This window comes from Myotis lucifugus, unplaced genomic scaffold (genome assembly GCF_000147115.1).
Source record: "Myotis lucifugus unplaced genomic scaffold, Myoluc2.0 scaffold_10, whole genome shotgun sequence".
NCBI classification, from domain to species: Eukaryota; Metazoa; Chordata; class Mammalia; order Chiroptera; family Vespertilionidae; genus Myotis; species Myotis lucifugus.
The window spans coordinates 15,837,742-15,862,872 of NW_005871058.1; the positions used below are offsets into that span (position 1 = coordinate 15,837,742).

The 25,131-nt window shown below is 38.0% G+C and overlaps 1 protein-coding gene across 1 annotated transcript in view; it reads left to right on the top strand.

The window, feature by feature from the left end:
* PIK3C2G (phosphatidylinositol-4-phosphate 3-kinase catalytic subunit type 2 gamma) overlaps positions 1–25,131 on the top strand; it is a 268,815-nt gene that overhangs the window by 109,650 nt on the left and 134,034 nt on the right. The window contains exons 17-18 of the mRNA XM_014451731.2: positions 11,807–11,900; positions 15,426–15,520. Coding sequence (XP_014307217.1) covers positions 11,807–11,900; positions 15,426–15,520 — 189 coding nt within the window. The remainder of the gene's footprint in view (positions 1–11,806; positions 11,901–15,425; positions 15,521–25,131) is intronic.

Sequence of the window (25,131 nt, forward strand, 5' to 3'; positions counted from 1 at the left end):
CACCCTGGCCACAGCTCAAGGGAGAGAAAAACACGCAGTGGAGGCCAGGAGCGTGAGAGATCAACACAGAGGGGCGCCTGCTCCAAGCCTCCATGGTGTGGCCGGGGCAGGACCCCAGCGGACACATACACACACACACACACACACACACACACACACACACACACACAGGACACCTGCTCCAAGCCTCTGCTGCCAGACTGTGGCCATCAGTAGGACATCCACTGAGGGCTCCCGGACTGTGAGAGGGGAAGGCTGGGCTGAGGGAACCCCACCCCCCAGTGCACGAATTTCATGCACCGGGCCTCTAGTTTTAATAATAAATCACAATTGAATATTGTCTTACAGTTTACAAAGCACTTTCACAACATATGATTTAACCTACAAGCAACCTCTTTAATATTATTACCAACATCTACAATTTCCCCCATTTTACTGATCCCTATTTTACAGATAAAAAATTGAAACCCAATCTGTCCATTCATCTACTCCACAGATATTTATTGATAGCCTACTCATGTTAGGCACTTCATTAGGCCCTAAAACTAGCATGTTAAGCAAAAACAAAAGTCCTTCCTGGCTGGTGTGGGTCAGTGGTTGAGCTTAGACCCCTGAACTAGGAGGTCAGAGTTCAATTCCTGGTCAGAGCACATTCCCAGCTTTCAAGCTCCATCCCCAATAGGGGGCATGCAGGAGGCAGCCAATCAATGATTCTCTGTCATCATTGATGTTTCTAACCCTTTCTCTTTCTTCCTCTTTCTGAAATCAATAAAAAATATATATTAAAAAAAAAACAACCTAGTCCCGCCTTCATGAAGTTGTAGTCTACTAGAGGTGGGGAGAAATAAGCTGTTACCAAATTATAAATTTAAAACAACAGGAGTTACCACAGCTCTGAATGAAAGATATATGGTTCTATATAACAAAGGAACAAAACCTTTTCTTCAAAGTGGAAAAAGCCTTCCCTGAGGAAGTTTTGTTTGAGCTCAGATCCAAAGATGAGCATGAATGAATTGGTGAAAGGGAAGAATAAGAGAAGAGTTTTCTGGGAAGAAAGAATCTAGGAAAAAGTCCTGGGACAGAACCTGTATAACTTGCATTAAAGAGAGCCAGTGTTCCTGAAGGCCAGGAAAGAAGTGTATGATATAAGATGACTAACATGTTAAAATGAGACCAGAAATACCATGTTAAAGAGCTCTAAACAGGACCATATTAAGCAACTTGGTTTTTTTTTTTAAGTACCAATGGGAAGGCAGAAATGATAAATGGGAGAACATGTTTGCATTTTTAAAAAATAACTCTGAGTGAAGCATGGATTGGGTGAGGGAAGCAAAACTAAATGAGAGAAAATCCTCTAGGAAGCTATGGAAGCCATCCAGGTGTCAGAGAACAGCAGTCAACCCGAGAAGGTGGTAGTGGTGAGGTATGAAATGAATAGAATCAGAGTAAAGAAAATAGAAAAGACAATTTTGAATTGGGAAGGACAGTGGAAAAGAGGGGTATCAAGGATTACTTCTTAATCTCTGTCTTATGTAAGTAAGTACATAATAGAAACATTCACTAAGATGGAACTCCCTGGATGACTGACAGATTATAAAAGAACATGGTAGTTCAGATAGGGTTATGTTGGCTTTGCGGTGTGCTTGAGATGGCTGAATTTACAGGTCTGGTGGTTGTTCAAGGGAGAAATCTGAGGTAGAAACTTCAATTTGGAAATCATCCACAGAAGGATGAGAAGTCAAGCGTGTAGATAAGCTTGCTTAGAAAGGGCTTTTTATGTAATATTTAATGTATCCAAACACAAAATCTCTTTCAATATACCACTTGCTTTATGTATTATCTCCCTAAGCTTGTCTATAAGTAAAATCAAAGTATAATCACATAAGAAGAACAAAATCAATACTACTGGTAATTCATACCATGACTATATTGCTAATCCCCAAATTCTATATACAAGGCCATAGACTATCAAGAAATATCTTTGTATTGTTTTCTATGTCTCCTTAGGTCTAGGATTTATTCTTATTCCTTTTGGTTCACGAAAGGGTCAATGCCCCAGTCCAATTTGACAAATTGTACTGATCACTATTATGGTCCCTAGAGAACCATTTAGAGTGCAGTAAAATAAATAGTCCTCTCTGTAAAAAATCAATAAAATATATTTTAAAAAAAAGTATCTAGTCAAAAGATAAAAAGGCCTTGCTGAAAGTATTGCAGAAAGCCTACTTGCCTAGTATTCTGGACATTTGTATTTTAATTTCGGTGCCACCAACAACTGGCCTTGGGCAAATAGCTTAAACTCTTCGAATTTCAGTTTCTTCATTGTGTAATCATGAGATTGAACCAGATCTCCAAATTTGAGTGAGTTCTGATATTCTATAATCAGTGAAAATCCTTGAAGGGACATGAATTATTCAGTAGATAAAGGTTTACAATGAACCTAAAGAATCTTTATTCACCACATTTTCTAGAAAAAAAATTCTTTTGTCACATCAGATCATTTTAGTATTAGAAAAAAGCAAAGGTAGTCATATTAACATTTTTCTTCAAAGCTGATGCAGCGTGTATCATCAGACTCAAAGCTTGTTGGAGAAACAGTTCTGCGCTTCTGATAGTTTTATAATTCAAACCTGACATTGGGGCTTTTAACTGTGAGTAGCTTCACGGCATTCTGTGTGAATTCTTACTATGGATTCTGAAGTCTGACATTTCTGTTACACTTTTGCTTAATCTCAGATTGCTTTGCTTTTCAGTTTACTCAAAGTTGCTTTTTTTAAAGGTCAACTCTCGTTACATCCTATTTGGCTTTCACCCATCATTTCAAAAGTTCTTTGAGTAAGATATTGACCCTAGATCGTTTTTCAACCTAGACAAGAAAGGAAAAAATAGAAAAACTATGATATGGGAGAAAATAAAGGATTAGAAATTACAAAATAGTAAGTCAAACAGAAGAAGTTGAAAGATGTATTTTTCTTTGGCAATATCATTTCTCGACTCCACTGGCCTTGTTGAAGCTTGTCTGAGTCTTCTGTGATATTTCCATAGTCCTCAGAGATGAGAGAAATTGTAAATATTTAAGAGAAGAGAAGAGGAATGACAATTCCCTAATCTCAGTGTTTCTCAGATGAGTTCAAAGCCATATATTTTTTATTTTTATTTTTGCTTGGGAAAAAATTAGGTTGGTGTGCTGCTATCTTAGTAACAATCCACAGGGCCGATTCCTTGACTGATGGCCCCACAACAATGACACATGCCAAAACTATGTTGTACAGGGTCTCAAAGTGAGGTTTGTGGTCCCCAACATGCTTACAGTGGTGCCAAAGATCAAAACTGTTTTTGTAATAATTCTAAGATGTCATTTGCCTCTGTCACACTTGTTTACTCATGAGTGCAGAGTAGAATTTCCAGAGGCTGCATTGCAGCAGGTTTAATGCAGAAACAGACAGGAGAATCCAGCTGTCTCCTATTAAGCCAGGCATTGAAGAGATTTGCAAAAATGTAAAATAATATTGCTCTTCTCACGAAGTATTTTCTTTGTTGTTGAAAATACAGCTATTTTTCATAGAAGCGTCTTGTAAATGAGTTGATAAATACAGGGTGTCCCCCAAAACTGAATACACACTTTAACAGCTGATAGCTCAATTTTGAAAATGAAATGTATTTTAATAAGCACTGCCTTTAAGATTATTCAAAGTGTGTGTATACATTTGGGGGAATACCCTATAATTCTTAAACGTTCTGGTTTCATTTCTAATATGGTAATTATTAACAGCTATAACCCACATAAACAAAAACTCTTTGGAATCTTCCCTAATTTTTAAATGTGTAATGGGTCCTGAGACCAAAAATAGGATGACCTCTGTTATACAGCAAACCTTAACCTCTGGTCAGTTTCTATGTGCAATTTGAGCCAACAAGTTACCTAGAATCTTACTATTTTTCCTTTTCTGCCCATGTAAGGATTACCACTGCAACTGAACCCTCCTCTTGGCCCTCAACTCTGTCTTTACTCTACAGTGTTGACAAATATAGAGTTGATATTTTCCTGAAATTCTTTTGAAAGATATTTATCTTGAAGTCGCTTTAATTTTACTTAATTTTCACCATTTGAAATTTTTCACCACATAACTTAGATCTCTTTTATTAAGTTTTACAATCCTAATCTTCAAGGAGTATTTTTTTTCTTCCAGTTTGAATATCCTTGTTATACAATTGTGTGCAATTTTTAAGTAATTCCTTAACAATCATTGTATAGTGTTATATTTATCTTAGCTATAGTATAAAGTCCTTTTACAGATCCCCAAAACTCTATTATTAGCTCAGTTCATAAGCCCTGAATATGTAGGAGCACTGCTCACAAAACTCTTGTAAAACTGAATGTAAGCCAGCCAGTCCAATGCTTTGCTTTTGACCATAATTCAGACATGCTTGGGGAAACTAAATTAGGTAACATAAAATTGCTTAAATGAACATTTAAAAATGATTAATATTCTTAAAGAAATGAGTATTTCACTTGAGCTCTTATTAAGCCTAAAATTTTTTTCATTATAAATAAAAATTTATTGTACTTCCCCAACAAGTAATGGGATTTTATTGACCTTGTATTTGTTTTTAATCCTCACTCAATAATATGTTTTTTACAATTTATTATTTTAGAGAGTAAAGGAGAGAAAAACATCAATATGAGAAATAAACCTCAATTGGTTATCTCCCATACATGCCCTGACTGGGGATCAAACCTGCAACCTAGGTATGTGCTCTGACCAGGAATCAAACGGGCAACCTTTTGATTTTCAGGATGACACTCCAACCAACTGAGCCACCTGGCCAAGGCTGACCTTATCTCTTTTTAATTGATCAAACTAAATAGATATCCCTTTATTACATTGTAAATCATCTATTTTCTAATTGATTATACGGAAATCTTTTATAATGACAAATAAATTATACCTGGTTGATATCAGCCTGATGAATCTTCTAACAATAATTTTGCTTCTTCTCCAGATTCAAGGGGTAATGTCCCTGCCTAGAGTAATTACAGTAACAAAGTGATCAGAATAGCTAAAGAGTGGCACCTGGCTTATTGGCAAGAATTACATGTATTTTTCAAGCAAATCAGGTTGTTGGAAAGTACAAATACCTGGCTTGTGGAAAATTCAAAACAGGTTGCAGTGCTTCTGTTACATATGACATTTAAGTCTGTAAATATCACACCACGGTCAGAGAACTAATATGGGTGGCCCTCACCTTATTGAGGAGTGAGTTACTAAGCATGAAATGCCAACAGCTATCTCCCAAAAAGAATGTTTAAATAGTTTCAGAAAACAGAACACAGACAGAATGCCAGGATTTGTAGAACATCTTTGTCCATTGACCTATTGCTAAGTTCAGAGCCCTGAAAAGGTATTAAACATAAATTCTGCAGAGGCAAAGATCTCTTTTGGGCCTATTATGTTAATGGAATATTCTAAGTCGACTTAAAAATATAATTCTTATTCTTTCACACAATGATTTGCATTCTTAAAAGGACATGTAGTTGGGAGCTTTCTTCTAGTATTAACAAATTTTCCATTAGTAATATACTGGTGGCCCGGTGCAAGGATTAGTGCACATTGAAAGAAAATTAATTAGAAGGTGGCTGGTGGGACAGGACTGGGTGAGATGGGCTGGACATACCCTGCAGCCAACCTCCCATGGTCCCTACCTGGTCAGTGCACCTGGGGCAGTGCTGCAGCTCAAAGGGTGTCTACGGTCACCGCAGCTTGGCAGTAAACCAGATTCAGGGCCGACAGTGCCCCAGCAACAACATAACCCATGGCCACACGTCCCTGCGAGGAATCCTCTCTGGTTCCGGGGTATGTCACCTGAGAACCACCTCTGCCAATAAGCTCGGCAGCTCCTGCATTGAGTGTCTGCCCCCAGGTGGTCAGTGCACATAATACCCACTGGGCTGGTCGGACAGTCACTTAGCCTTTTATATACATAGATTTTCAGAATAAGTTGAAAGGCTGGGCTTTTAAAAATATTTTTAGTAACTGATAAACTTTAAGCTTAAAAAAGAAAACTATAGTTATCCCATGAAACTTCCACTCAGATATTTGGTATTAAAATTTTGATCCTTCGTATACTTTTTTCATAATGTTTTATATCAAGCATGTCAAACTCGCAGCGCATGGGCCACATGAAGCCCACAACGATTATTTTTGTGGCCCAGCCAATATAACGGTATGTAAGAAATGTTTTAATAAAAATTTTGTAACTTAATTTTTACAATATCCTGCTATACATAATTATTAATAGTAAACTACAACGTTTGCTAATGACTGATTAGTATTATCGTGTTGCATTCATTTCCCTTACATGCAGGCACATCATTTCTCTCCACTAATACCAGCAGCGAATATTTTAGCAGCCGATTGCCACATCATTAGTCTTGTGCTGACTTGTTTGGTGTGCGCAACAGGAAATATTTAACTTTCGGAGAACAAGAAAAATAGGTTTATTTGCATTACGCTTATTAATTTGTGCAGTTATTCAGTGTCTGGTAAGTTAATGTACAAGAAAAAAATATTAATTTTTATTAAAATGTTCTATTATTTTATGTTAATGATTACTCATTTATTTCAGCCCTTTGTATTCAGCATGTCTCTATCAAAATAAACCTACGTTTCTATGAAAATTGAAGCTTTTGTTCTTTTGCGGCCCACATAAATTAAACCTTGTTTATTTGGCCCGTGTTAGCTTTTGAGTTTGACATGCTTGTTTTATATCATTAAATATTCATTTAATATTTTAATGACTGCATATATTTTATTGCCTGGTCATTGATATTTAACTTTTTATTTTTAGACATTTCTATCATTGCCAGTTTTGCATATATGCACATATTCTCACCCACATCTCTGATTATTTTCTTAGGATAAATTCCCCAAAGTAAAATTGCTAGAAAAGGAATAAGCACATTTTAAAGATTTCTTTTTAATTCATGTTGCTATATATTGCCAGCAATGTATGAAAAAGCCCATTTCCCAGGAACTTCACTAACTCTGCCAGTCTCTTTTAATGTGGCCAACTCTTTCTAAAATAGTCAAATGCGAGTTATATTTGGATGTGCTTTAATGTTGTTAGGCCTTAGTCACATCTCAGGATGTCATGTGGTTAGTTAGTTTCTTAGCAATTTCACTCCCAATTTCTTTCTGAACTTCAAACAACAGTAGCGAATAGAAGATACATCCCTTTCCATTAAGGTGCAAAATCATTCTTTCCAGCATTTGTACATATTGATACAAATATATAATTTTTCTTTTGGATTATACTATGCAGATGTCATGAGGTTGTGAGGTATTTTTTGGAGGTGGGGAGGTTGTTCCTGAAGGAGTCTGAAAAAATATATATATTATTTTTTCACTGTCTTCAGATTTGTTTTCCTCTTACCATGTGAATGGGGAGGAGGGGAAATCTAGAATTTATATAAATGGTGTTTGTGGAATTATACCTATTGCTATCTATGTAAATTAGAGCACAGCAAAAAATAAAAGGGACTTCATAATATGATTTTATTTATTTTTTTTAAATATATTTTATTGACTTTTTACAGAGAGGAAGGGAGAGAGATAGAGAGTCAGAAACATCGATGAGAGAGAAACATCGATCAGCCGCCTCCTGCACATCCCCCACCGGGGATGTGCCCGCAACCCAGGTACATGCCCTTGACCGGAATCGAACCCGGGACCTTTCAGTCCGAGCACAGCAAAAAATAAAAGCCAAACCGGTTTCGGCTTATTTATTATATTATAATCAATGCATGTCTGAAGAATGGTACTAAATCCTAGGCATAAAAATAGAAGATGAAACAATCCTTATTCTCAGTTGATTTATTCACTAGTTGAGGAATGATGATACATCTATAAAAAGGTAAACCCTAATGCACACTAGCATATCCTAAGTGATCATGGAGTCATCTAGTAAATGGCCCTTAGAGTTCAGAAAATTGATGACTAAAGATTGGGACCCTTACCTTAAGAGTATTTGGTCCCCATTTTGAATGAGGAATAGAACTTTAAGAAGAAAAAGGAGGATATTCCCAGTGAAAGTTACAGTGCTCACAGTTGTGAGAATGCACATGGCATTTTCAGAGTAAAAATATCATCCCAGTGAGCCAGAGCAGTTTATGCAGTATTACAGGAGTAGAAAAATCTGAAGTGTTCAGCTGGCCTTGAATATTTACATGGGCCTGAAAGAGACACAGTGGAAGTAGCAAACCATTCAATGTTTTATGACAAATAAACTTACAAATAAATTAAGAAATTTTATAAGATATTACTTTGAAAAACTATTGTACCAGCAAGAGATAATTATTGCCTAGACTAGACAGTTGCAGAAGAAACTAAAATCAGGCATGATGAATAGAATAGAAGAGAAAAGTCAACAGAACTCAGCAACTAATTAGATATCAAGATAAAAGGTCATTAGCAACTCCACAATCTTTTATTCATCTGTGCAAACACTAGAATTAATGAATGAATGAGCCGGCCTTCAACCATGTACATAATATAAAACCCCATAGAAAAGGACATGATCAACTCGACAGGTATACAAAGTGGCTATCACAGCTTTGCAGGTAAATTGATGCTTGAGCTTTGACTACAATGATGAATAGAATTTCGCCAGATGGAAAGGAGGAAAAAAATTAATGAGAAGGGCATACAGAGGGGAAGTATCTCACATTTTTAGACCTACGTGATTGGGAAAAGATGATAACACAGACTACAAATGAAAAGTCTGGAAATAGAGATGTTTGAGGTGGAAAGACAATTCATTCAGTTTGGATATTCTTCAAACAAATATGTAGAGCATGCCCACCAATCTGTAAGCATTGGGGACATATCAATGAACAAATCAGGCAAAAAAAATCTGATTTCATGGAGTTTACACTTTAGTATTTGGAAATAAATACCTAATTAGAGGTATAGTATTCATCAAAGAGTTTTGTTTTTGCTCCTTTTCATTTTTTGTTGTTATTCATATCAATAAGATAACATAGGCACACAAGAAAGCCTGAGTGACTTGAATCTGACTTAAGTCATCCCTTAAGGTAACAAAATGTACCAAGTAACTATTCCCTCTAAGGCTTCAAACGTCCTCACACTGACCTTGATGCCCGCAAGCTTCAGACAAATGGTTTAGAAATTGAGAGCAATAAATTAGAGTGAATCACATTTAGTTAGGAGAAAATGAAGTCTTGGTGTGCTAAAACCAGCTCACCGTCCTCTAGCTTTGCATTTTTATTACACTCTTTCTGCTCTCCAGCTGTTTTTGATGCTACACTGAGATCTTCCGACCTTTGTGGTACTTCTTGAGATGCGTCCGCACTACAGTTCTCACTAGGTCTCATTGCCAGAATGTTCAAAGAAAGATAATTATTGGAACTGTATTTGCAGGTCAGAAACAAGGGTTTTGAGTGAATAGCCTTGCAAGTGAAATTCTTGTTGCGATTAAAATGCTCAGTTTAAACGAAGGAAAATATGTAACCTGTTTAAACATTACATTTCAAACTATTGTTAAGGAGAGTTGAGAGATACTGAGTAATACCATTTTTTCCTTTACACTGGAGCTGCATAGTATTCATTTCACCCTTCAGTAACCTCATATGCTGAACAAAGACTGGATATTAAAGACTTTAATGCTTTCTGACCTCCCCAGTATTGGGAGCCAATCTTCAAAGTTCTTACCTGACAGATTGAAAAAAAAAATCATTCCAAGTGATTTGGGGGTTTTGTTTATTTGTTTATTCATTTCTCTGTTTTTCAATGAGTTACTATAAATAGCCCTTGGAATTTTAAATTATGCTTATTTTTCCTGAAAATGTATTTATTTACAATTAATTGTTCTAATCAAAGCTCAGTTCTGTTTAAACATGTCAAAGCAGTATGTCAAAATCTTGTCAAAGCAAGATGGTGCCAAAACTTATCTCTAGGCACTTCCAGGCGTTTGGAGATAATTGAATCTAACTCCTCTGATGGAACAAGATAATGGCAACCTGAGGAGCCCATTTGAGGATAAATTGTATTTGAAATAGGGTTTCAAATGCTAAATACTCCATAAATTTAGTTCAATAACACACATTTATTAAGTGTCTAATGAGTGCTAAATCTTACCACAGGCATGTGCAGTCCTAAAATGAATAAGGTACAGTTTCCCTCAAGAACTCCTGTTCTAGTAAGAGTTAGCCTTATTAAATTATTTTTATTTATTATAAAGTACTTTAGATTTCTAATTTTCATTATGATCTGGCCAAACTCATTCAAATGTATTCCATTAGTAATCATATAAACTATCAGGTCTCCAGCTGGTAATACTTTATTTAATAAATGCATGGCTAAATTATAAGCGAAGATTTGCATATTATTTTAGAAAAGATGTTAGATGTCCTATTATTATCGCAGAAATGTGTGGATGGCCTTTGTTGCTAGTAGGACTGGGTTCCTGGGGTACTGCTGGAATAAGCATTCCAGAGGCCCCCACGGGAGAATGAGATGTGGTAGAAAGCTTTATTTTCATGCAATTACATCCCTCAGTTTCTAAAGTCCCATTTCCCTGAATCCAGTCCTAGAGGATGTGCAGCTGGGGATTTGTGGAGAGCAGTTACAGCATTTGGACAGGTTCAAGCCTTGGACTGAGAGGGCACTGACCTCTCATGGCAAAGCCACGTGCAAGTCCCAGCTTGGAGGGCAAAGCCCTCCCAGCACAATTATACCCAAAGGCTATAGTTGTAAGCTTGACTTTACGGTCTGAACCTGTGGTCCCAGTTGGCTAAGTGAGGTGGGCTGCGGGAGGTGCGCCAAAACAAAGCAGGTGCATGTAACTGAGTAGATTCGAAACCCGTGAGAACATTGTAAACATCTTGACCACGCCCTTACTTTGCCTCGTGGAATCTGGCTATAAAATAAAGACTCAGCTTGCAGGCTGTGGCACTGTCTCTCCATCCGAGAGCAGCGTCCCACCTAGCCCCAGCTTTATTCTCTTGTCTGTCTTCTTTAATCCTTCACCACCACCCACCCTCAGGTTCACCGCTGGCCATGCTGAGCATGGCACATATTGCGCCCGAACAGAGATTCAGCAGAGCTAAAAGCAAAGCCAATGTCCAGAGTTTCCATTCCATGGGTGGAGCTGGGTCCCATGTAGCATCAGACTAGTTGTCATCCACTTGTTCGTTGTGTATGGGGACCACATGGCTGTGAGCCATATGGGTGAATGCAGGGGACCCAAGAGAGCATACCTCTGCAACAAGAGTCACAAGGATCCTAGGCAAACCAGGAGAGAGAACTTCTTTGCTTAAGGGTTTAAGTATCTCCTATCTTCCCATGCTTGCAGTGGCCAGGCCTACTCTGGCCAACGACGTATTCCTAAGTGTGACTGACAGGTAAGTACCTTTCCTATGCCACCCAGACTTTCTGGGCATGCCTATGATATTTGCCCTTCCCTTTGCTTCTTTCCAGTTATTAATAATTAGATTTATTACAATGGTATCACTATCATCCACATTTTATAGACAAGAAAGCTGGAAGGGGATCTAACTTAAACCCAAGTTTCCAAAATCTAGTCAAAAGGACTTTCTACTGCAATTGACAGGATATATAGAATACAGGAAAATAATTATTTGGTACTAATCGTCATCTTCATTGATTGTGGGACCATTATTTTATTTTATACACTGAGGATGAAATTTGTTCTCTGTTTCCCTGATATTTTTCATGTATTATTCCATACCATTAACTGCTTAATAGATATATTTCCTTTGTATTAGTTTTCCAGATCAAGAAATTCGTAAAGTGGCAGTTCAGCAATTAGACAACCTCCTGAATGACGAACTACTGGACTATCTCCCACAGCTAGTTCAGGTAAGAACAACAGAGTTGCCAAGCAATTCCAGGATTTTAGCTAACAATTCTCTTAAAAAGTTTCTGATGAATCAACAATAGACTACTTGAAGTGATATTGCAGTTTGGCCAGCCAAAGGGAGAAATTATAGCTCAAATGTCAACATGGGTAACCGCAGACATTCTCTAGCCAAAACTCATACAGTTACAAAAAAGGTATGTCAAAGCCAAAAAGGATTTTTTAAAAGCAACTGCACTTATTAATTAAACTGGGAAAAAATAGATATGCTTGTGATTAAATCTTTTTTACCTATGTAAATTAAGTTAATAAGTGTTATATAAGTAATAGCCTTTTGCTAGCCAGATCCTCAGAATTTTGTATTTCTTGCCTTTCCCTTAGAGCAGTGGTTCTCAACCTTGGTTACACATTAGAATCACCTGGGAATCTTTTTAAAATCCTGATTTCTGGGCCTCAGCCTCCGGAAATTCTGTTTCTTTGTTACTAATGTTGTGGCCCCACTCCATAACAAAAGAAACACAATTCTGGAGGGTGACGCCCAGAAATCAGCATTTTAAAAAGATTCCCAGGTGATTCTAATGTGCAGCCAAGGTTGAGAACCACTGCCTTAGAGTATTCTAAATTGATTATAACTCTTATAAAAGTAGCATTATAAGGGATTTCCTAAATTTTCCTATAGAGAATATATTTTAGTGACAGAATCAAATATCACAATGTTGTTGGAGTAATTTTAGAAAAAAACATGAACTTACCTAGGAATATAAGCAATTATACATTTTACAAATGACCCTGTAAATGACTGAATATCCAAACTACAAACAATATTTTTTTCCAAGTTGACTATATACTGAGTGCTGAATGGATCTAAAATAGTGGTCTTGATGTTTTTTGCCTTTGTTTGCTTTTTTTTTTTAACTCAGGTGTTTTCTTATCTTAAAGGCCAGGTTGTAGTTACAAGCTATTTTAAATGCCAGATCCCTTCACTTTTAAACATTTAAGATAGGAAACTCTGAACCTGATGGGGGATGCCTGTATTATTAAGCTGGAAAACCATATTACTTTGCAAAAAGAATATGCATTCCTTTGAAGACTACATAGAGAGTTGGTTTTGAAAAAAACTCTACCATGTCATTACTTATATTAATCCTTATAGTTTTACTTCCCTAGATTTGCCAGGATACTATAGAGCAAATAAAGATTAATTCAACTTGTAGAAATATCATTCATCTTATAGCTCCTGAGTATGGGCATCATGTTATATCTCACCCAACTAAAAAGAGTAAGTTTTTACAAAAGTTAAGATTAAGCCCATTTGAAAGCCCCAATCTGAACCAACACACTTGGCAACAGGAATATCACTGAGAGCCATACACCTGCAAATCCAAATTCTTCAGACAAGGTGCACATGGAATCCAGCATAGCAAAAGCACAGAGGTACAATTAGGTAAAGTTGTAATGGTTTCCTAATTAAAAGTGAATATTGTAAAATGTTTTGAGGTGGCCAAGAAGTGTATAATGTGACTATAAAATAAATAAAAACTGGAAAGAATTTTTAAAACATTTGTTGTGACCCTACCTGGTTTGGCTCAGTGGATAGAGTGTCAGGCTACGGACTGAAGGGTCCTGGGTTTGATTCCACTCAAAGGCATGTACCTCAGTTCCAAGCTCGATCCCTGAGCCTGGTCGGGGCATGTGCAGGAGGCAAGCACTTGATGTGTTTCTCTCACATCGGTTTCTCTCTCTCTCGATGTCTCTCCCCCTCCTTTCTGCTCTCTCTAAAAATCAATGGAAAAATATCCTCAGGTGAAGATTAATAAAAACAATAAATAAATAAAAACATTTGTTGTGGAGTTTGTCCTTAAACTTCCATGCTCTGACCTGATTTTAAAACTTTCCAAGATATAAAGAAAATTGTACCCTATTGATCACTTTCTGAAAGCATGTTATTTCATGTGTTGTCTTGTTAGAAGTACAAAGTCTATAATAAAGCAATAAAAAAGTTTCTATGATCATAATGAAAATAGAAGGTATGGTTCATAACTAGAAATCAAATAAGATACAGACGCAGGTAATACAACACACAGGTCATAACCTTGCAGGTAGATTCATAATAATGTGATATGTATAAGCATCAGAAAAAGTGCCTATATCTTAGACAATGAGGCAGGATTTAGGGGGAAATTGTACCAGTAGACAGAGCAAAGCAGGGAGTTTGGAAACAAAGAAGGCAATTCAAGATCAACAAGTAATTATTGGGTTCAAGAAGAAATAATTGGGAAGCCTAAAGAGAAAGCTGATAACAGAAACATGGAAATAAATTCTGAGGCATCTCTTCTGCTCATATGCTGATAGGATATGCTCACTATTAGGGCATTAACATAACCCAGAACCTAGTCAGCCCAGTTTTAGCAAGTAAGTTAACGAAGGTCATAGCTACAGTTTAAGACAACATACATTATGGTTGTTAGGCATTCAGACAGCTACAGGAGTTTATGCAAATGTGCTGAAATCATCTTCTGTGAAATCACCCTCACTCCTTAGGAATTCATAAACTTTCTCATCCTTGGGGTAGTGGGCATATCAAGGTGGTTCTTCAGGTATGTGTGTGAATGAATGATGTACAACATTTTTCTGCTGTCTGTACTGTGGTACAAAACCTGGCTTAAACTTTGAGTGTGGGGTGTGTGTGTGTGTGTGAGAGAGAGAGAGAGAGAGAGAGAGAGAGAGAGAGCTAATTGAACAACTAAAGTTGGAAGTCTTGCCTCTCAAGCAGGAAAGAATATTTTTCTGAAGAGAACCTGGTTTTCATTTCTGCAAAATATTCAGATTCCTGGGACCATACTGGGGCCCTGGCACTGACTGCTCTTGGTGAGACCCCTGCACAGTGCAGATGGAGGTCTGGGTAGGTCTCTAAGGATATCAAGGGCTGCATCATGGTCTGTGTTTTCCTCCAGGTTGAGTATCCTAGAAAACCTGAGTTGTTCACAGTGGAGAAGAGGGAAAGAATTTGGGAATGTGTGAGTTATGGTGGCAACAATCATCTTTCAAACCTATATGTAAAGCTTCAAGGTCTGCAGGTTGATTCTGATATATCGGTTGGTGATTTCAGTTAAGACTTTGGGTGTGCATTAATTACATCTCCAAAGGGGTAGAAATATCTATTGCCTAATAATGCCATTTCTATATCCAGAGCATTGTTGGTGATATTAGATTTTTGAGCCAGGACTCTCCTCCTGGGCATGGTTGAATTCTACCAGCCACCTGCTCTCGTTTATTACCTGTCATACTAAAGCATGCATAAGGAAAGGAAACAAGACTGCACACACCTACACTGTGTGATCTGTGTGTGCGCTGTTATTAGTTATGCACCAGCAAATAAAGCTATCAACATGTATTATTACTGTTTTGTTAAAATGTTTATGACATTTTCCCTGGTCTTTTCTCAAACCTCTTAAGTCCTTCTGTATTCTGCTATACTTTTATTACTGAGACAAACAAGAGTAAAGTGGTTCTCTCTCTCACTTCAGGCTGTCAAGTTTGAATGGAACCTTGAAAGTCCGCTAGTGCAACTCCTATTACACCGCTCATTGCAAAGCATCCAGATTGCCCACCGTCTTTACTGGTAAGATTAGCTAAGATAGGATAGGATGCCTTTTTGAGAAGTAGAAGATTCCTTGACCTTGTAACTGATATAAACCTCCAGTTAAAAGTCAGCCAAATTTGAGTATTTGGCAAGGTTATTTGTATTTATGAACATAACTTAACTGTCATCTTCAAAATCTTCCTTCTGTACTGTTGCTGATGTTTAAGTCCAATATAAATATTAAATTTGAATGATACCTTTCCTATAGCTTTAAATCACAAAGGCGATTTTTGGTCATATCTGCTAATTGGGAGATTTCAATGTAAAATATAGTTATAAAGCTGTGGATGTTTTGGAATAACATGGTTTAAAAGTAATTTCTATACAATATTAGTTGTAAACAGTAGGATCTAAAGGTCAACATATACTCTTTCTATATACTCTTCTTAGGCCACTAAATTTTTCCTCAAGCATAAATTTGAAATATTATTGGAGAAACAGACATTTTAGAGATATCAGAATTTCTCCTAACATCACATACTCTTGATCTTATTGAACATGATGTGCTTTGGATGCTATTCTTCTACCCTTTCTTTCATTCCTAAATTTGCACATTCAATTTCATAGACAAAAAAAGGATAATTACAAGTTTTAATGACCTAAGGAAGAAATTGGATGTATCTTTTGCCCTTACATATGTATGACAGGCATCATTTACTGGCTTCAGTTGATAGTGAAAAACTTTAATTAATTAAAACAAAAGGAAGTCAATATCATTTAGTAACATTTTTTCTGCTGCAAAAAAGTTACTCATGTTGTCATTACTCTTCCCATGAAAATGACTCAACTATTTCATAGCAAAGCGGAGATAACATGTTTGGTTTGATATTCATTTTCATTTTAAATGCCCAATATAAAAAGCAGAGCATTTTTCTCTAGTGTGTCAGTATAATGAGGCCTCAGATACATTGACTAGCAGTGGACCCCTCACTGAATAGACTCTTGTCAAGCTCTGAATGAACTCTTATTCCCTTCAGTTTTTCAGTCACCTACTATGGTGCTAAGGGAAGTTATGTTAATACACTTGGTGATGTTCTGCTATCATATTAAAGCTTGAACTCCATTAAACTCAATTTTTACTTCCCTTAAAACTTTACTCTTCCCTTGTTTTAACCTGTGTTCATTCAAATGAAAGCATGTTAAAAAGTACATGACCAATAACAATCTTGATTTAAATATTTTAATGAAAATATAAAAGTATATAAAATATAATTTTAAAAGACATTTTTAAAAAATAGAATAAAATACTATAGACTTATACTAGTTAGCACATTGATTGCTATAATACTAGTGCCACCTTAGTAAGTTCTTCATCTGTTAAAGTGGTGTGAAAAGTTGAGTCATTTGAAAGGTAACAATGAGTGCAAACAAAGTGGTAAATCAATGTCATACTTGTAAGTTCACAGTCAATACAATTATGTCACTGTTTCCAAAGAAGCAAGGAAGAAAGTCTTTCTAAGTATAAATCTCACCCTATGAAAAAGAGTAAGACCAATAACAAAGCCCATTTCTCCTCTCACTAGTTTAAGAAGAGAATAAGATGGAAGGAATAGAAAAGAACATAAGTTATAAATGAACTGCTTGTTTTTCAATGCTTAATTGGTAAGAATATGGAAAAGGAAAAGGAAAACAAAGGAAGATTTAAAAATAACTAGTTCTTTTTAAAACTTAAAGAAAAATTAAGAGTCAAGCAAACATACTAATCATGAAATAAAATTCCTTATATTAAAGCACGTCTTCAAGTGCATATGCTATGTGATATATATATATATATATCTATATCTATAGATATATATAGATATATATATATAGATATATATATATATAAAATGTTTAAGGGATATTTGTGTGTAGAAAGTTTAGTTAAAGCTTTAAAGATGAAGCTCAAACCCAGCATGATGCACTTTAAAAAATTCTCAATATATCTTTATTTAATTAAAAAAAACAATGCCCTATAGTAATAATTTTAAAAGGTGGAGATTTGTCAGTCATCAGTTTAATAATTTTGTTTCCTACTTGAATGAGGTACCACTTTCTCAGAGTCAGCATATTCAACACGAAACTCAACATCTTGGATTCATCTTGGCCAGGTCTTGGATTCTTCTCTGGATCTTCCCTGTTTCCCATTAACATGTCCAATTATTCACCAAGCTCCATAACTTTATACCTCCTCAATAACTCTCCCCACATCCAGTACTTCCACTGCCCCTGATCAGAAGGTTGCCTTATTAGATACTGAATTGTGAATAAATAGGCTTAGACAGAAAACCATCTTAATGCTTAGCATCACTGTGTGTGGTCTTCCTGAAAAGAGAAATTGACTTGGAGTCACCGCACATCTCCTTCACTAAAAGGGTGAATGTAGGATGACTTGCCCCTGTTTTTCATGGAAAGGGAGTTAATAATAAGCTTTGCATTTGGAAGATTTAAGCCCTAAATCCTAGTTGTCATCCTAAAAGGTGGCTATAATTGGGAACTATAACATTTTGGGTTCACATCTAGGAGACCACTCTCCCCATCATATAACAATTAATTATAGAAGCTTAAACTCAAGGCCCCTTTCCATTTTGGATAGGAAACAATTGAACTGATAGTGAGATATTGGGTTTAATAGGGTCCCCATAAAAGCTATCCACATATCCACAGGAACATGTAAATTCGACCTGATTTAGAAAAAGGATCTTTGAAGATATAATTAAATAAAATATATTGAGATTATATTAACCTAGATTATCAGGGTGTGTCATAAACCCATTGACAAGTGTTATAAGAAACAGAACAGAAGACACACACAGAGAATGGGCCATGTGGAGATGAAGGCAATGATTGGAGTGATGCATTGGAAGCCAAGGAATGTCTAGAGCCACCAGAAGCTGAGAAAGGCAAAGAATGCATTCTCTTCTAGAGCTTTGAGAGGGAACACACCCTATCTTTTTTTGTTGTTTGTTTGTTTGTTTGTTTGTTTGTTTTTGTTAATCCTCACCCGAGGATATTTTCCCTATTGATTTTTAGAGAGAATAGAAGGGAGAGTGGAAGTGGAGATACAGAGAGAGAGAAACATCAATATGAGAGACACATCGATAGGTTGCCTCTTGCACATGCCCTGAATGGGGCGTGGATAGAGCCTGCACCCTGGGTAAGTGGCCTTGACCAGAATCAAACCCACAACCCTTCAGTCTGCTCTAACCACTGAGAAAAACCAGCTCGGGTGCACACCCTTATCTTGATTTCAGATTCCTGGCCTCCCAAATGGTGAGAATAAATTTCTGTTGCTTAGGCCACCAGTTTGTGGTTATTTAGTGTGGCAGTCACAGGAAATTATAAAATAGGAAGAAAAGAACTTGGTGAAGGTCCCTGACTAGACTGGCTGTGATGTCACATCATGTGGGAAGCTTTCCCTGACCTCCTCCCCAGCCACCGCCTGGGTTGATTACTGCTCCCACATCGTACCTCCGAATGTACTCTATGTGACTCTGTCAGAAGTCATGTCACACCAGCTTAACACTTCTACGTCTTTGTCTACTTCCACTCTTAATCTATAGATTAGCTAATGGTAGCAACCATGTCATACTCTTCAGCATACTAATCCCACCAGGGTCTGAAATTCAGGAGATACTTAAAAAAAAAGTTATCAAAGCCATGAATCTATAGAAATTCCTTTAAGCTCTCGGTATTTCCCCATGCCTGGAATCCCTAGTGCCTTCTCAAAGGCACTGTGGGTACCTCAGCCAGATCCCCTCTACCTGACTAGTGCACCCATCTCATAGCTTCTATGACTATTGACTGCTACTGGACAACCCCCTCTTCTCTGAGAATTGTTCTCTGAAAGCATAGTCACCTGGCCTGAGAGGTGAGAAATCCCCAATGTACATTCCAGAGCCTCCCCCAGATTAGATCAAGGCTAGACTTGACCTCCTCCTTGTTAACTCCATCCCCTCCCCTCTAATGCTTACTCAACTCCTTCACAAGCTATTTCCTGAAGAGAACTCCTTCAGTAAATCACATGCACCTAAATTTCTCTCTCGTAGTCTGTTCTAGGGAACCTGACCTAAGATAAGCAATTATTTATTGAAGAAAAGAATTTAAATATGTGTTTTTAAAAATTGGAGCATCAGTATGCTGTGAAATGTATCATAAATGAAACAACAATATTTCAGTCTTTCATAAGCCTAATACTAAGTCCAGTTGAATGAGCTCCGAGAGAGTCAAATTAAATCAAAATCTGTACAGTAGGGAACCTTTTATAGCATGGCTCCTTTATAAATTATTTCCTTCAAAGTGTGGGGACAGCTAGAGATAAAGATCTCATTTGAAAACTATTAAGTACAGCATTTTTTTGCTTTATTAACTGATATATCACAAGCACCTAATATAGTACTTGCATTTGACAAATAGTCAATAAATTACTATTGAATGCAAGAATAGGATTTAGTTACCTGGGCCAAGCTGTGCCCATGCAGACTTATGACAGGAGGGGGCAGGAGAGGGCTGCTTGAGCAGTCAGTCCATCTGGTTTGATGCGAAACCAGAGTTGGAAAGACTAGAGCACATTCTGGAGACGGGCCCAATAAGGTAGTAGGCACGGAATCTCACCAGTGAAGTGAACACTAGACTGGAAGGGGAATGGGAGCAGAAACCGGGGACTAGCCTGAGTGAGAAGTGAAGGGTTTGAAGAACAAATTGATGCAGCAGTGTCTGCTGGACCAGTTGGGAGAACCACAGAGTGAATTAAGCCAATGGTGTCTCTGGTGCTAGGAGGCCTTTCCATAGTGGCACCTGGTGTACAGGACCGTGTTCTATAAGCCTTTCTATGCTAATCATAAAACTGAGGTGACACAAAATCTGCCCATTCATTTTCTAAGCAGTGTCTCTTAAACTTTTTTATTTCTAGAATGGTGAGGTAGTTTCTCAAATCAGGGACAACTCAAACCAAAGCAAAATAATGTGGAAATTTTGAATCATGTCATTTGAAGGCATACATGTCCCTCTCATACCCTCTATCTATCTATCTATCTATCTATCTATCTATCTATCTATCTATCCATCCCCTGGTGCCTCATTAATGAGTCTCTTCTTATTTCTTTCCAGATGGTCTCTTCTGATATGAAAAAATATGTATATTGAGAATATAATACTGATGATGAATTAGTTGATTATTTGTTTATTTTTGTGACGAACATTGAGATGCTAGATATTGTTGAACTATTAAGGATAAAAGAGAATGGTCTTTGCCTCAATAAGCTCACAGGCTGACCACACATTAGCATCCAGGCAGCAGGAAAGAACCCACTCACTCTCCGGCAGGGACAAAGTAGACGGAAGGAACTGACAACACAGTCTGTCCACTTTACAGTTGTACCTATGACTGTTCCTAATGCAACTTGTAGGCAGAGACGCAGGAATGGCCATCGGGAAATAAAAAAGCCTAAGTGTGTGCTCCCATTCTGTCAGAGGTAAATACCGATAAAGGCATACGAAGGAATGCACAAAGGCGGTAGATACTCTCTCTGCTTTGAGGTCTGACACTCTCCCTGAAGAAAGAGGGAAGAGCTGTACTTTAGAGAGTTATGCCTGGTGTAATGGAGCACACATGATACAGAATCAATAAAAGGGTTTAAAGTCTCAATCCTTTACCTTCTAGAATCATTATATGCTACTAATTCACCTCTTTCCCTTCACAGTGTAATAAATAATACATATTGCTTCACTTTTTTGTAAGGGAGAGATATTTTTTGCTGTCATTTAATATTGATCTGTTATAATCATCTTTCACCCTGTTGTCCTCAGGGAAGTATACACCAGGTAAAATGCCTACAATGAGCAATTCACTAAGCTAACAATAGCTGTTCTCTACCCCAATCAACCTGAAAAAAAGTGATGGATAGTTGTAAGAAAGTGTGCATTCTATATAATAATTTGTAAAATCCATTAGCACAGTTTTCTAGTTAAGGCACAATAAGGGGATAGTTGTTTTTGTCTGTTTTATTTCTAATTTATGTGGAAGAGGTTTTATGAAATTCCCTCAATAAAAAGATTTTTAAAAACAGAATATAATTTTTAAATTCATTTTCTAATATTATTTTAAGTCTTATTACTCCTATTACATACATATGAAAATAGAATCTGATACAAAGTTTCACCACAAATCCATGCAAAAGCCAGGAACAGAGGTCCACCTTAAATTTATTTCTAGTTTAAATTATTTTCCCTTCAAATTTTTCTATTTTGTTAAACAAAAGTGAAGAGTTATAAAAATGAACATTTTTTATATATGTACTGACCTTTAATGTTGAAATTTCAGAGGAAAAACTTAGCAACACATCTCAAATTTTACTAGGAAAATAGGAAGGAAAAAGGCTTGGACCAGATCCAGCCTTTGGGAACTAAATTTTCTAATCCACTCTAGCAATTTTTCATTATAGCCCCATGCAATTACATCCTTGCTTCCTTAGATAGTAATCTGGTTTCTCTATAATAATATCAGTCTCCTCTGTTACAGCTCATGCTATATACTTGGGTGAAGGCCCTGAAAAACAGCATTGTAGTGCTTAGTTTGCATTGTTTCCCAAGCAGACTGCAGCTTTGCTCTAGCCAACAAAAAATGTGGTCAAAAAAGTCATTCTGTTGGGAAACCATCTTTGTCTTCTAATAATATTTGAGTTTGGCTTCCAAAATGAATAAATTAACATGTATTCATAGAGTTACAGGACTGGGGAATCAAATGGAACCTTATGAGTAATCTGCTATAATACTTTCCCCCCAGAAAGATTTCAACAAGTTAAGTGATTCATCCATTGACAATCATCTAGCTGGATAAAGACTTAAGATTAAATTTTTTTTTCATGACATCTCATGCCCAATTCAGATCTCTTTCCAATTCAACATCTCCTTTTTAAAAAATGCAACTTGAATCCATCAAATATTTGGGGTTTTTTCCTATCAATAATTAGGAACACATTCAACTTAAAAAGCAAACTAAAGAAAAAAAATATCCTCAGTTGAGATCTTTATATCTAATAGCTCAAAATTTTTGCATTAGGTGTTTGTGTGACCTACAAATGCTGTCAATTATAATATTAATGAAAATATTTGATCAAAAATTTATTTAAGAATGTATACCTGAAGCAGTTTTGAAGTAAATAAGAGGTCCCCCCCCCCAATCTTTCTTTTGCAGTTCCTGATTAATACTTAAAACACTAAATTTGCTCTTTGTTTTACTAATAGACCATTAGTGATAAGAAAGCAATTGCTGAGTAATTTACATAGTAGATTTAGTTTGTATTTATTTTTAATACATATTATATAAAACCAAGGCTTTCTCAGTTTTCTCAAAAAACCTAATTAAGCAACTAGCAGTACGCTAGTGAAATTCATGTCAGCCCATTTCATCAAGTTAAATAGGTTAGAAAATAAATTCCTGTAGTCCAGACCAGAACTTGGCAATAACAAAATGCAAGCAAAATCAATCTTTACTTATCCAGTAAGCAATTGGATATAGAAACCTAAAGAGCAGGAGAAAGATCTGGGTAGGTGTCAGAGAATTGGTACTTGATAGGCCTCCATCTTATGGATTGGTTATCCCCCAGATTTGGAGCTCTCACTTGGATTCTCTGAACCCAAATTTTTAAAAGAGAGAGAAATAAGCAGAGCATCACGTGAAAAGTATTTTAAATGCCAGGAATAGAGGTAGCACACACTACTTGTTTTCCTTTTCTCCCTTTGGTTTTATTTAGAAACTAGAGGCCCGGTGCATGAGATTCATGCACTGGAGGGGGCTGTCCCTCAGCCCGGACTGCTCCCTCGTGCAGTCTGGGACCCCCCAGGGGATCAGGCCTAAGCCGGCTATCAGACATCCCTCTTGTAGTACAGGGCTCTTTCAGTCTGGGACCCCTCACTCCTTACCACCCATCTGCAGTGGAGGCAGGAGAGACTCCCTCCACTGCAGCTGGGCTCACCAGCCATGAGCCTGGCTTTGAGCTGAGCAGTGCTCCCCCTGTGGGAGTGCACTGAACACCAGGAGGCAGCTCCTGCATTGAGTGTCTGCCCTCTGCTGTCAATGCTCATCATAGCAACTGGTCATTCCACTGTTCGGGCGATTTGCATATTACGCTCTTATTATCCTATCTAATCAAAGAGAAACATGGTAATTAGCCGTAACTTCGCTACCCTTCCCATTGGCTAATCAGGGCGATATGCAAATTAACTGCCAGCCAAGACAGCGGCCAGCAGCCAGTCAGCTTGAAGCAAACAGGAGGCTTGTTTGCTCCAGTGAAGGAGGAAGCCAAGGTTCCCCGCCTGCCTTGCCGGCCTCTGAGCTGCACTCTAAGAAACAGTGTTACAAATATAGAAGCTAAACAAACTCCAGAAATCTGTTTTCAGCCATCAGAGCTGGAGCGAGGAGGACTGAAACAGTGTTACAATTATAGAACCCAAACAAACCCAGATCCCTACTTTCAGCAGCCGAGGCCTCAAGCTGGAGCCGGCTCTCAGCTCCAGTGACAGCCATAGAAGGTAAATAAAATCCAGAATAAAAAAAAAAGGAAAAAGGAGAGGTTGGGAGCTTCAGTCGCCCGCCAGCCTGAAAACGGCCCTCAGCCCCTCACCCAGACTGGCCAGGCACCCCAGTGGGGACCCCCACCCTGAAGGGGGTGTGACCAGCTGCAAACAGCCATCATCCCCTCATCCAGGCTGGCCAGGCACCCAAGCAGGACCCCCATCCTGATCCAGGACACCCTTCAGGGCAAACCAGCCGGCTCCTACCCGTGCACGAGGCCTCTATCCTAAATAGTAAAAGGGTAATATGCCTCCCAGCAATGGGATCAGCGGAGTCACGAGGCCTCCCTAACCCGGGATCAGCGGAGCCGTGAGGCCTCACTGTCCCGGTGTCAAGCGGAGCCGCAAGGCCTCCCAGCCCTGGGATTAGATGAGCCGCGAGGCCTCCTGGCCCCTGGAGCAACATGACAGGGGGCAGCGCCCAAACCCCCTGATCCCCCTGCGGTTCTGTGGTTCTGTGTGTGACATAGGGCGGGGCCACAACCTCCCAACCGCTCTGCTCTGTTCCTGACAGGGGAAGGCGCCCCAACCCCCTGATGGGCCCTGCTCTGTGTGTGACATGGTGCAGCGCCCCAACACCCCCATGGGCTCTGCTCTGTGTGTGACGGGGTGGAGCCACAACCTCCTCATCGGCCCTGCCCTGAGAGTGACAGGGGAAGGCGCCCCAACCCCCTGATCAGCCCTGCTCTGTGCGTTACAGGGGGTGGTGCCACAACCTCCCCATTGACCCTGCCTTGAGTGTGACAGGGCCTCTAGTATAGTATAATTGAAATACATGACATCACTATATAAGTTTAAGGCATAAAACATGATGGTTTGATTTACATATATTGAGAAATGTTACCACATTAGGTTCTGCTAACACCCTTCATTTCAAATATCTATAATAATAAAAGCATAATATGCTACTTAGACTGAACATCCTTCCGGATGACCTTCTGGACAAAGCAGGGCTGCAAGGGAAGCCTGGGTCCTGGGTGCCTGACAGTGGCTGGAAGGAAGCCCAGGTCCTGGGTGCCCACCAGCAGCTAGAGGGA